General features: G+C 33.1%; 1 protein-coding gene across 3 annotated transcripts in view; it reads right to left on the reverse strand.

The window, feature by feature from the left end:
• The window catches only part of LOC126832991 (bromodomain-containing protein 4-like), a 48,403-nt gene that overhangs the window by 14,436 nt on the left and 20,153 nt on the right, over positions 1 to 13,814 (reverse strand). For 2 of the 3 annotated variants that reach the window (XM_050564065.1, XM_050564064.1), the window contains exons 6-7: positions 5,729 to 5,777; positions 3,013 to 3,512 (exon numbers count right to left, since the gene is read on the reverse strand). In XM_050564065.1, the coding sequence (XP_050420022.1) occupies positions 3,013 to 3,512; positions 5,729 to 5,777 (549 nt within the window). Of the gene's footprint in view, positions 1 to 3,012; positions 3,513 to 5,728; positions 5,778 to 9,421; positions 9,736 to 13,814 lie in introns of those variants that run through there. The other variant, XM_050564066.1, reaches the window with a different exon arrangement.

Below are 13,814 nucleotides of genomic sequence, written 5' to 3' on the forward strand. Positions count from 1 at the left end.
GAATCGGGAGTGTTTGCTGGGGTGATTTCTAAAATCTGCCTTAAACCATATGAGAAAATCAAGTGTCAATTAAAATTATTAGAGCCGCAGTTCAATTGTTCAAACTTGGGCTCGTCCGTTAGTTTAAGACTAAGGGAATCCTCAGAGGGTCTAGTTGGCGCAAGCCCTACAAAAGAAAAATCCGCCTTGTAGTATAGCGACCGGTTGGTGATTATAATAATTGTGTTTTATAATACATACGCCGTGTAGTCGGTTGATCTCGATGCGATAATTGAATAATAACACAGAAAGCGGGGCGAGGGTCAGTAATAATAGTTATTATGCGATGAACTCGATTGTAATTTATGCGGTATACATACTACTTATTTATTACAACACATCGTGTGCCTGTAAACACTCATACACACACTGAAGTGACACCGCGTCCGCTCATTAATAAAACGCCAACAACAACGGGAAATGAATAATTACAATTATTATGATGATTATGAGACGCCGTTTGAATAAAATATTAATTGTATACATTAAATTATGTACAATTTCGAAACATTAGCCGCTGTCGGTGCACGGTGCAATTTCTTTTTCAGCATAGTCGGCCATATTAAATCGAGCGACCGTGAAATGCGCAGAGAATGAAAAATTGTTGGATGTATAACATAAAAACAGAGCGAATTTAGAAACGGCACACGTATGCAGCTTAAACGGTAAGTGGATCGACGAACAAGTGGTCGAAAAGATCAGAGATGATATATTGTACGAGAATGCTACAGTAAATGGGCAAGATAACCTAACTGGGTAAAAAAAATCCCATTATCTCTCCCTCGAAGGAATACTACATTGGATCATGATTATGTCTTGGGGCTTCTTTGCCTTTAAACATGTCTTATAATCAGCTGATTTTCTCGACTCTCTCCCTTATCACCTAGTGTTGGATGGACAAACGATGACAATATGAAAACGTTCGAATATGTACGGATTCATCAGTGTCAACAAGAATATTTAACGTCAATTGTTTGCACACATACATTTGTAAATGTTTAAGGATGTATGTATATGTTGTGAAACTTATCTAAAGCCTGAGACCGTGCACACAACGCAAGCGAGAGCAAACAGAAACATAATTAACTTTCAAACGGATTTAATCTCGCTTAAACGTTTTTAAAAGCTCATCCTAAAAAGCATCGCAGATATATTGTTGCGCTTTGAAATCAGTAGAACACCATTTTAGGAAACACAAAAGATTGAGAGCGGTCTAACAAGCAATCACTTCGCGTCGAGGAGTTGTAATCCTTCCTGGAAATTTCCCTTTTCTTCCAATGGACAACTCACTCGTCATCGACACACACCTTAAGGGCTGTATTTTGAAAGGCTTATTATGAGAAGATCGGCTGTTGTTCGGATATATGGGATATATGAAATAAAATGGCGAAGAGCATAATACAAGTCAAGCAGAATTTAAGCCGGCCAAAGCAGATACAGAGGGAACACAAAGGAGTTGACAGGGAAACGCTAACGGACAACGATCAATGGGAAACGATAATCGTTGACCTTATTGGTCTGGGTTAAGAATATATACGTGTATGTACCATAGTAAGCATATATATACATACATGAATATCATTACTTAATTTTTTTGCTAACAGAACATGTACGAGTAAACACTGAATGTATCTTAAAGTTTGACAAATGGCGAAAAATCGTCATACCTATTTGATAAAGGTAGGCTCTGCAAATACGCATTGAAGTCGCCTAGGAGAGACCTATAAGCTACCTTAGTAGCTATAATAAAAGTAAATTAAGTAACATTGAACAATTTAAAAAGCGTCCTAATTTATGATATTATTATGAATTGCTTAATTAAAAAAAACTTTTAATTTGATTTGAAACCACATTTCAGGATTTCTTAAATTTAAAAAAATAGAAACTCGTGTTTTTAAAAATGTTAGGGTACCTATAAACCCTATCGAGTATAAACTACAAATGATTAAATACGTCAATGATATCCCACTAAATCTTATCTCATTCGACATTTTTGAATATTTTTTTCACATTCAGTACCCAAAAACAATGGTTGCCGGTTTTTTTAATATAATTTATCTCATTCCGTTCTAGAATTTTTGAAAATATTGCATAGGTGTAACGTACAACATACTGAAAAAAGTTACCATAAAAAATAAAACCTAATCAAAATGTTTGTTTTAATGTGTTCTTTCGTTAAACATATTTTTCAATAAAAACTACTTATTCGATTTAAGGTTTAAATTGTAAAAGAAATTAAATCGTTAATCTCTTGTCGTTAATTATCACATTAGGTGTAATTGGATAATATTTTATATAAAATCGTTTTTATCCTACCCGAGGGCTATATTTTTCTGTGATTTTTTAGTAAATTTTTACCTAGATTCTAGTGTACTTACAGGGAGATTCATTAAGGATTAAAAGCCCCTTTTTTTAAAATTATTGCAAGTTTTTACTTCTGAAAAAAATGTGTTGATGTTATTTTGCAATATTAAAAATTACTGAATATTTTGATATTCTGATTATTTGCCTTTTTTAGTACTTTCCAGAGCACTGGCAATTTTTAAAAACTAAATAGTAACGTATACATTTAATTAACTTTTTATTAAAACTATTTTGCTGGAAATAATGTTGACTGGTCGATAACTAGTTTTGGATTATTACTTTTAGAGTTACTTAAGTTTCGAAGTAATTATCCCAAACTGATTATCGACCAGTCAGAATTTTCAGCAAATTATTTTTTATTTATTTAAGTTAATTACATATATATGCGTATGTTACCAATTAAGTTTAAAAAGTTGATGAAGCTCTGACTCCAAGCGTCTCCAAAATAAAAACAAAAAAATTGCAAATATTTTGAGAGAAAATGAGTGTCTTATCTTATACTGAATCACCCTTTATAGTCGATTAATTGTTCAAACATTCTAGGGTCGCTTTCTCATAGTACCTCATCGTGGCACCCTAATATAAGTGTTTTTTACACAGACGACTTACCGGCGAGTATCTCGAGGTGACCGTGGCGGCGGCGGAGATGGAGGTGACAACGGCGGGAGGCGTCGACGAGATGTCGTGTCCATTGACGTGAGCGTGCTGAGTCTTGTGTGAAACGGGCGGCGTGGACGCCGGCGGTACGGTCGGCGATGGACATTTGTTGGGCTGAGACACCAACGGAGGCCGGGGAGCTGTCGACGGTGGCATCATGGGATTCTGTTGCGAAGGCGGCCTTGCGACGTGATTAGACACCGCGGACGACGACGTCGGGACGACCGAAGCGGCCGTCGTGGTCGCGGTGGCCGTAATCGTCTCCGGTGTCGGCGGATGGTTTGCAAAGTCTATGCCATTGACTAGCGGTGGGGTTGGGGTGGGTTGCCTGTTGTTGGGCGGTGTCGGTGTCGCGGTTGGCACAGGCGGTTCCGCCGGCACCGAGGGCAACGGCGGTAGTTGCTGTGAATGACTTCCGGACTCAGTAGAAGAAACTCTGCCGGGCAGTTCATCTGCAAGACAAACAAAAGACAAGTTTTGTTATATCGTTAAAGTTAAACATTAAAAAACAAAAAAAATACATTCTAAGTGTAAAATAAAGAGTAGCGAAAACAAAAAAAGTGAAGGATATTTATGGAAGGTCTAAAATGTTAAGAGACACTAGAGGTTAGCCAAGTTTATTCAAATGCGAGGGACATGAATCGTGATCAATAAAAAAAGGATAGAATAATTAAAATGTCATGAAATATTTAAAAACGATAAGAAATCAAATTAAAATGAGTTTACTCTTAACTGCGGTCTATGATAATTTTTATCTATTAGTAACACTAAAAGAATAAAAATAGAATGACTGTATAAAATACAGAACTCAATAGTTAAGTGCTAAACAAAAGTAATAATTGTAATGTGTCTAAAAAAAAAGAAACCTTTTAGTTCATAACTGGTTTTTTTATTTATTTAATTAGAAATTTAAAAAAAACAAAATCTAATAACAAAGTTAAGTTACGCAAGATAACTGATTAATATTTAGGTATAAAATTAATAATTTAATATTACGTATATATTTTATTTGATTTAGCAGTTTATTTAAGTTCATATTTTTATGTAATTTTAAATCAAACAACTAATAACTAATACATAAATTATAATATGTAAAGAATCGAACACAGAAAGTAATGAAAACAAGATAATTAGCATCAATGTAGGATCAATTAAGAAATATATAATATGTATTTTATTTATTTATTCGTATGAAATATGTATTGACAAATACTAACTATTGATTCAATTTGTAAGTTAAACATATTAATTTACCAGACTGGTATATAACGGTTGAGTTTCCCATTAGGTATAAAGTATCCATTAAAAAATTAATTTCAAAATTGTAATACAAATTTCACACAAAATATTTCATATTAAAATTAGAGTAATTTCTTAGTATTAAATTTATTAAATGTTAGTATTGTCCTTGACTCTCAACAAAAGTAATCCACCTTATTTTTTATTGAAAATGTTTGTAATTAAAAAAAAAAATGTATTATTTACACTTACTACCTTGGTTGTGTAATTGTAAAATGTATAAATATATTTTATTCTCGACAAATAAAAACTGTTTACGAATAATTTAAATTTATAAACAATAAATAATAAAATTATTCATTTGAAAAAAACAAATGAATAATGAATAATTATAAATTATTCACACACGTAATTAAATGCAATTGTATTTAAATAAGTCACGATCAAAATTTGAATACCTTAATTGGGACATGACTGTGTGAATTTTATTTTTAAATCGTTTGTTTATAAAAAGTACGTTTGAAAAAGTAGATTAGCGAGTTATATATATATATTATAGTATATAGTAATTTATGAGTGAATGATAGGTTTTTTTTGGTATATTCATTTGAATGTTGGTGAGAGTAAAATAATGGGAGTTGATGTTGTAGAAGTATGATACGAATAATATCTTATTACACCAGTCCTAAGCAGGACTGGTGTAATAAAAACTAACAAAAAATGGACGTGGGATGAGACGATAGAGAACACATTAAAAAATTGGAAAAATTCCAATCATAGAAATAATAATGTGGTATTGGTATGTTATTAGAAGGAAGGTCAATCAAGCAGTAAAAATGATGAACTTGGATGAAAAGTGAGGTAGAGAAAGGTAGTTTAGATCAGGGTAAGTTATAAAAGGTAGCTAACGACATTGACAACGGTAAGCGTTGACTGGTGTTACTGAGAAGGTTGTGGATTACATGTTAAGGACGCGAGAGGCTATTTTCTGAATCTCAAAATTCAAAGGGTTTTTTTTTTTAAATATATATTTAAGTGCGCGTGGCAAATAGATTTGTTTTTGTAATGTAAAATCAATTAATTAATTAATGTAAATTCAATCAATTAAAAAATAAAATACAAATATTAGAACCATCCAAAAATAATCATGCGAAATGGTACACACCATTTGTGACGAAATTTCACACCATTCTTTACCAATTAATCACCACCTAATAGTAATTAGTCAATAATGACCTGACCCCTCAATTTGTACGAGAATTTCGCCAGGTGTCGCGCAGTACCGTAAAATGGGGTTTGTTTTGAATTTGTATAATTATTTGGGAAAACTACTCAGCGGGGTCTAAGTAGCATTAAACTGGCCTACATATATATCTATATTCACCCTTTTATATTATCGTGAGAGTTTGTATATTATTACTTTGCTTACCTTTCCTGGAAACCAATGCGGCGCGGAAGAGGTCAGAGTTATCCGAACCCTGCAAAAATAAAACAAAATAATAACATTAAAAAAAATTACATAATTTTTGTCCAGGTTGTTTACAGTCGGACGATAAAACAATATTATACTATATACATAAAACAAAATACTGTTATATTGTACCGTATTATACTATTATATTCTCTTCGAAAAGCCATAATTTTTGCAACTAGATTTTTTTTTAATAACCTTGACTTTTTACGATTATAGAGTATTTTTTTTTTAATACCATAAAAATAAAAATAAATAAGCTTCTCCGCGTGGTGGGTATGTATATAGCGAGTTTACGATTCGACTGCAACGGCCGTGAACCCCCCTGTTAGGTATTGAAAATCCATATATATATATATAAATATTTTTTACAAATATATGTGTAGAGTATTTGTGCTGTAGACACTATTAAAAGAATGTCAATTCTTTTTTTTCTACACACAAACAACCATCGCCGTCCTGCGGTTTTAATATACTCATAATAATAATAATATAGATTTATCGTTTTAAAGCGATAAACAAGTATGTTAAAAAATATGTCATAAAGTTGTTTTTACACATAGATACAACATAAGTTTTGTGCAAATGAAATGTAGTATTTTCGTTATTTTGAAAATGCATAAATCACTATAAACAGTAAATTCTCTTTTTTAATATATTTCACGCATACTACAATAACGGCTGATTTCCCATTGAATTTTTACACCTTGAATCCAAGAGCAGTCTTAAACATCCCCATCTCCAACTCCATCCTTATCCCCATCCATTTACAACAGCTTTAAAATCTTTTGGAGCCAAAACAATAAGTAAATTCGATTATAATATTGTCTTTTGATAATATACAAAAAATGCACCTCAAATGGGAAATCAAAGTACGGCAATTTTATCAGTTCAGTCCTATCCTGCCAATATAAGGTTGGCTGGTGGCGATAACAACAAAAAAAAAAAGGTTTAACATTATATTATATTGACTATCCCCAATAACCGTAAGGCACTTGAATGTCAAGTGTGTACCGTTGTACTCCTCGAAATCGGTATCCCGCTTTTATTGAATTCGAGTTAACGTTCGAGGGTTAATTATTGACAAAAGTGCTTTTTTCCTATCTCTCTTTCTCTTTTGGATATCCGTATTGGACCTTTAATACGCCATTCTCACCCTTTCCTGATCGTCGGTCGTTTACATTATTGGGCAAACAAGTTCGAAGAGTCATTCTAATATATCAATATCAAAAAAAAGGAGATACTTACCGAACCTCTAACCAAACCGAACATAACCTAACTTCTAACCATATAGGATACTTCACCATAATAGACGACACGTTGTCACTTGTAAAATTATTTTTGAACACCTATTTATCAAACCGACTACGCGCAATAGTCATAATAAATATATATATATATTTTTTTTACATTCATAAATTGTACGATATTTATCTAAAAATATCAATTTTATTGAATACGAGCATAAAAAAAAAAAAAAAACCAACCCATGATTTTTGGTTAAATACCAAATATTTTCTGGAAAAAAAACTCACTGGTTTTTTTTTTGGTTTGAGTATTTTTTTTCCGCAAACTCAGACAATACAACGAGTAATTAACAACCGATATACCGAGAAACACATGCATAAGATACATGCGTGGATAACAAAATAAAAAAAAACACACAATATACCATAAGTAAACCTTACGTTTATAATAGTAAAACATTATTATTGTCTTTTCAGGTAGCGCGTGCGGTTAAATTATACTATTATCGTGTACCGGGAACGTGCACGGATGTTGTACGAACAGAGATTTTAAATATTCAATATCTCCAGAGAGCGTGCATTGTTCTACGGGTCGCTGAATAAGGTATAAGAACGGCAAAAAAAAAAAATATCCATATTTTACAATATAATATTATTATTATTCGGATAACCGTCAGACGAACCTATGAGCCTACATAGACCGAGTGTGAATATAAAACATTATTATCATAATGTAACATAAAGACCGACGAGACACGGTTGAATGACGGGGCACTTGTAGATATTATAATATGAAAAACGCGGGTAAGCACAAAAACGGCAGAGGTAATACCTACACAAACGGGTTCGCACATTTAAAAAAATGTTAAATAAGAGAACATCAGACAGAACGCATTTGTCTAAAGGAAGAATATGAGCATAATAAATGTATAGTATAAATTGTTTTAGCTGCGACGAGCAGCGGATATTGGTTTTTTTCTTGGTTAAACAATGTTTTTTTTCAAAAGTTGATAGGTCTACAAAAAATATCAAAAAGGTAAATATTTAGAAACGTTATATAATCGTAGCAAAGCATAAACAATAAAATTAAAAAAAAAAAAAAACTATAAATTTGTTATTATTTTTTGAAGAAATGAATGTCTCACGTTGAGTACATATTAATTGGTAGTTTTATTTTTATGTTTGAGCTCCTGTTAACATCATTAACAAATGAAGTGTCTATAAAATGTGTATATTAAGTGTGTTTAAATAATTTAATTGTTTTTAACGTCTACAGTTTTGCGTCGAATCGTCCATTCGAAATTGACCTGTGACCTCACGATGACCTCAAAATGCTTTGTCCCGGTATTTTTTTCGATCAGACATTCTGCACGCCATAATTATAACTATATTAAGAGATAAAAAAAACAGCATAGGTTAAACGGATAAAGGCTACGGAAAACGTGCAAACAAGATGTAGATAAGACAAACCCAATATTGCATGTATTATTATTGCAATATAATATACACAGGAGGTCGGGCATTTCGGTTGAACGAGTATAGGTTAGGGACGTACTTATAAAGTGCCACGTGAGAGGGGAAGATAACAAGAGAAAGAGTAGATAACAACAACAAAAGGAGGAAAAATAAGAAATAAATAAAAGGAAATCTCAACGAAGGTCTGAACAAGTGATACCGGCACCCCAGCCGCCTTTCATATAAAAAGCCTTTAGACAGTAAAATAACTCGACTGTGTCGGTGTGTTCTGCGATATTGTTATTGCTAATATAGGGGAGTTTGATTCACAGTTAAAACTCCGGAGGGCAATACGTGGAATCGCCGGCGCACGGACGGGGGAGACACCATAAAATAAAAAAAACCCTCGTCTAGTCCCGGGCACCATAAAGTCGTTCGTGTAGGCTTTAAACCGGCCGTAAAAACGAACAGTTAAAGTGAAACGAACGCCGCGGATAAAAATAAAAAACGAATAAACAAACGTCGTATAGGCTGCTTCTCTCGGTTGTACATAAAACGGCCGAAACGAAGCGTTAAAGGCGCGTTAAAAACGGCCGTATATTTATTATTATTATTAATTCTACGAGACTGCCAATAACGGCTCGAACACAATATTGAGCTTACGTTTATGCGAATAAAATTTATAAAAAAAATCCGAGTAGGACCAAACACCACAATTTCATATAAAAAACAATTTTTTTAAGAAAAAGTTACCGAACAACGTTAGGTTAGGTTGTATTATACAACATATAATAACTTGTAACACTTTAACGTCGGTTGATTAAAGTCATTTCGTATTAACAATTATCACTTTACAACAAATTTGGCAGTCGTCCCCACTTCATCACCCTATTTCTATATAATATTATACAATACATAAAATAAAAACGTGATAAAAAAAATTGTCTACCGGTTGACTTTCCGGACTGTCCACGGTCATGGCAACGGAGGTCTGTTCAAAGGGCGGCATTCCTTCGGCATGACCGACAAAACAATAATTGAATAAATCAAAAACACACAAGCGCACTCCTCCCGAACAGTTAATAAGTATACAAAAATACAGAACGATTTAAAAATCAAAACAAAGCAATATTGGGAACACAATACGGCCGATTTTTAATAACGCGCCGGTACGGATAACTCGCTGTACGGCGTCAGCGGTCAATTACACCGAGCCAAAGCTCACGAACGACTACACGGCCGCCGACGCCGCGACTCGTGGTCCGTCAGGCACCGTGTCGTCACGGCCGCCGCCGCCTCCACTGGTGCCGAGTGCAACGACTGTGGTGAGCGCTAACGTAGGAGCGGAGCGGATGGAGGGGAACGCCGCGGTTGTTGAGCGCACGCGTCTCCGTTCTCTTTGGCTTCTTTTTCTTCTTCTTTTACCGCACATCCCCCGCCATTCGCGTTTACCAATATATTTTTGCCCGTACGCAATGGTCCCCTCCCCCCACCTCACTCCCGAAGGATCGTAAAAACTTTAGTGAACTTGTATAAAGAGAACGGTGGGGGGAGGGCGGGGGAAATATATATATAAGCACGTACAGGGAAGAAAACACGATTGTGAGAAAGATGGGAGGGAAAACACCCGCAGTCGGCGGCAATCACATAACTGCCTGTTCGCCCGCCCCCAACACGACTCGCTAGTTCTTTTATTCATAGCTCAATATCGACCTGGTTTCGTGTTGAATACATTTAGAAAGAGGAAAAGAAAACCGTTTTGTCCCTCGCAGACACGGCGACAAAACGATTCCGGCGGAAACGCCATGATGGTCGCCGCGATAATAGAAAATTCAATACAATCACAATTATTATTGTGACAAAATAAAAACGCCGTCACAGTCAGGGGTCGGACAAGTCAATGGGCTTCAGGAAATGTGACTGCTCGCCAGGAGCACTTTAAAAAGTATGAACGCAACTACTACTAGTTTCGCTTATAACAATTACATTTAAACTAGCAAATAAACTACAATAAAAATTAGTTTTATAAAAAAATCCTATTAAAACTTATCATCACTATGAACTATATTAATTTTTAATTTTTTCGATATGATTTTAGAGCTCTACTAACTTTTAAAACTTAAATATTATAATATTGAAAAAAAAAATGTATCTAGACTTACTACAATATGAAGTAATGGCGATAAAATATTCATCGTAGCACAGACACGAAAATTAAGAAAAATAAAATGTTGAGCTAAAGCGATAAAGCACGATCAGGTCTTAGGTATCCTTCCATTGTCATCACTATCATCTATGTTATCAGTTGATTTATCCTCATCATTGTCATATCTTTTAATCAGCTGATTTTCTTATCAATAAACCACGTCTTTTCGCAGCAACAGCTTTTGTGTATGACTGAAAAACTTAGTCCTGGTAAAAAAAAACTTGAATACGACAATCGGACTCGACGCGACAACGTAGTTGTGGGTTAATATACATTATTGTTCATAATGTCTAAATAACTAACCGCGGGATGACTTATAAAAAATTCAATAGGTACAACATTCAGAGCCTCCCTCGCTAAAAGTATGTGTTATAATAATAAATATTCATGTCGCCGCCGCCGCCATAAAACGAAAAGTCCATTATAGTTATTATTATTTGCACGAGGAAAAACATCCGAGGATTTTTCCCTTCCGCCGCAGCGAGTCGGATAACAACTTTTGTTCGGCTTACCCCAAGGACGAGGTTGAAAGAACTCGAGTGGAAAACAAATCGACGAAAATAAAAACTAAAAGCCAGGATACCCTAAAAGGTAGTGGTGGTGGTGGCAGTTATATGTGGGAGAGAGACCGAGCAATCGGTAGAGCTCCCAAAGGCCGACAAAAGATTTTACGGTCTTTTTATCCTCACTTTCGACTCGAGGTAAAGAGAGAAATATTTTTTTATTATAAACAATCGAGATTACCAACAATTATTCCCCTCCCAAAAAAAAAACGCATGCTGTTAACCAATACTTGTTAACATACACTTAGACAACAAGTACACGTTCTAAAATACACAACATGATGCACGGCATCGAATTTGTCAGATTTACATCACGCATTATTTTTTTAAAGTCAGTTTATTGTTTTTAGACGACCAAATCGCGGCTCGGTTAATGAGAAAAAAACAATGTAAATGCACAATATAAATACAATTATTAGATATATATAATATATATATATATGTATATATATTAAGGTGGTCGTTAATTTTGATTTTGAGGAGCAAAGCATAGAAATAAGTTTGAAATGTTAAAAAAAAAATGCCCTTGATTATTTCAGATTTTTTACTTAAGAATAACAGGTGCCGCACAGGGCCTCAATAGTTGTATTGAAATAATATTGTGATTATTTATTTTCCAATAATTACTTTATTACAACGGCTTTTATTGTCGGGAATTGGTGCTGGTACAAACTAGAATGTAGATAAAAGACAATACAATTCATTTTCAATTTATACAAGCCTGAAGCCACCTATATAACGAAATAATAAAAAACAATTCATATTGTATGTTAATTATAGATTTTAGTAGAAATAAACTAATATCGATGGTAGGGTTTTTGTATTATTTTTAATTTTTAGTGACATTTTTGTTTAGCTTTACTATATACACTGCTCTTAAGTCGTATGAATTATATACAATAGTATGTAAACACGAGTCATAATGTAGATATTATTGTAACAGTCTGGATTTAGATGTATTCATTATAATTAAAGAATATGCAAAAAATGTTATATAGGTGGCTTGTATAAATTGAAAATGAATTGGATTGTCTTTTATCTCCATTCTCGTTTGTACCAGCACCAATTCCCGACAATAAAAGCCGTTGTAGTAAAATAATTATTGGAAAATAAGTAATAACAATATTATTTCAATACAACTATTGAGGCCCTGTGCGGCACCTGTTATTCTTAAGTAAAAAATCTGAAATAATCAAGGGCATTTTTTTTTTAACATTTCAAACTTATTTCTATGCTTTGCTCCTCAAAATCAAAATTAACGACCACCCTAATATATATATATATGGTTGTATAAAAATAATATTACACTCCACCATTCTTCCTGCCTTTAACTTCAATAACTTCAAAAATAGTTATCCGAAACTGGTAATCGACAAGTCAAAATTTTTAGTACGTTATACTTAATTTAAAAAGTTAATAAAATGTATATGTAAAACATTTAAAATTCATAAGCTGCTGTCAAAAAAAGTTGGGAGGGGGTATAAGCAAAAAAGTTGTCAAAAATTGATATCAAATTGTATAAAAAAGTTTTGAAAAAAAAAAACATTTTTATTTCTTATTAAACCCTATGAGATTGAGTGACCCATGATAAAAAATCATACTGTGTTTGTTAAAAATGTTAACAAAACTTAAATAAAACTATAAAAAATAATTGAATGTGTTTTTATTTTTTAATCGGATGGGCGTGTAATTGAAATTTGTCCGATTTAATCTACAGTGTTTTTTAAGCACTTTTTTTTAACATGAATGTAAACTAAAATAAGTGGTCCCTCATGCAGCTAAAGTGCTAATGAATATTATGGTTAGGTGTATAAAAACATTTCATGCTAGTACGCAACCTCAAAATAACGAGGTATTGTTTTGAAACCTAATCTATCTTGTTTTTTTGAAAATCCAGGTTTGATGTCTGATTTCTGAATCAATGGCTTACGACAACATTTCGATTGTATAGACTTTTTTTTTTATCATACATGCCTAATATTATATTTAAATTACACTATAATATCTCTTTATATATAAATTTCTTCTGTCCGTGTTTAAGTATTCAAACTCTGTAAACGGCTGGACAAATATTTATGAAATTTTGTGTGCTCGATTAAGTTGATTCGATAAAGGTTTAGATTCACAATTTGATCCGATAGACCATGTTTTTAATTTTTAATTAATTAAAATGATTAATTATGATTATCAATAGTATCAATAGTTATCAATACATCTCTATGGTTTTTCATACCGCAGGGATACAATGATCCGATCAGCTGACTGTGTGTGTATTTGATATAAATATATATTATATATATATATATATTATAGTAAATTATAATGTACTATAATGTTGTATACAATTTTTTTTTAAATTAATTGTAAAATAACCAATAATATAGATGAGAAATTTATGGCCGGCTGGTTCAGCTAATAAGGCTGGATTTTATCACCTTTTTTTATTATTGAGTAATATTTTTTACTATAGTTTATGGATGAAATTTACAACGCGACACTCATTTTTAATGTCGCATTAACGTCACGTCGTTGGTAAGTTGTCGAGCACAGGACAAGAGTGTTTTGCACGTACA

This window comes from Adelges cooleyi, unplaced genomic scaffold (genome assembly GCF_023614345.1).
Source record: "Adelges cooleyi isolate 19-005CV unplaced genomic scaffold, UGA_ACOO_1.1 ACOO_flye_CR_arks_rails_tigmint_CR_PRNA_168, whole genome shotgun sequence".
Taxonomy (NCBI): domain Eukaryota; kingdom Metazoa; phylum Arthropoda; class Insecta; order Hemiptera; family Adelgidae; genus Adelges; species Adelges cooleyi.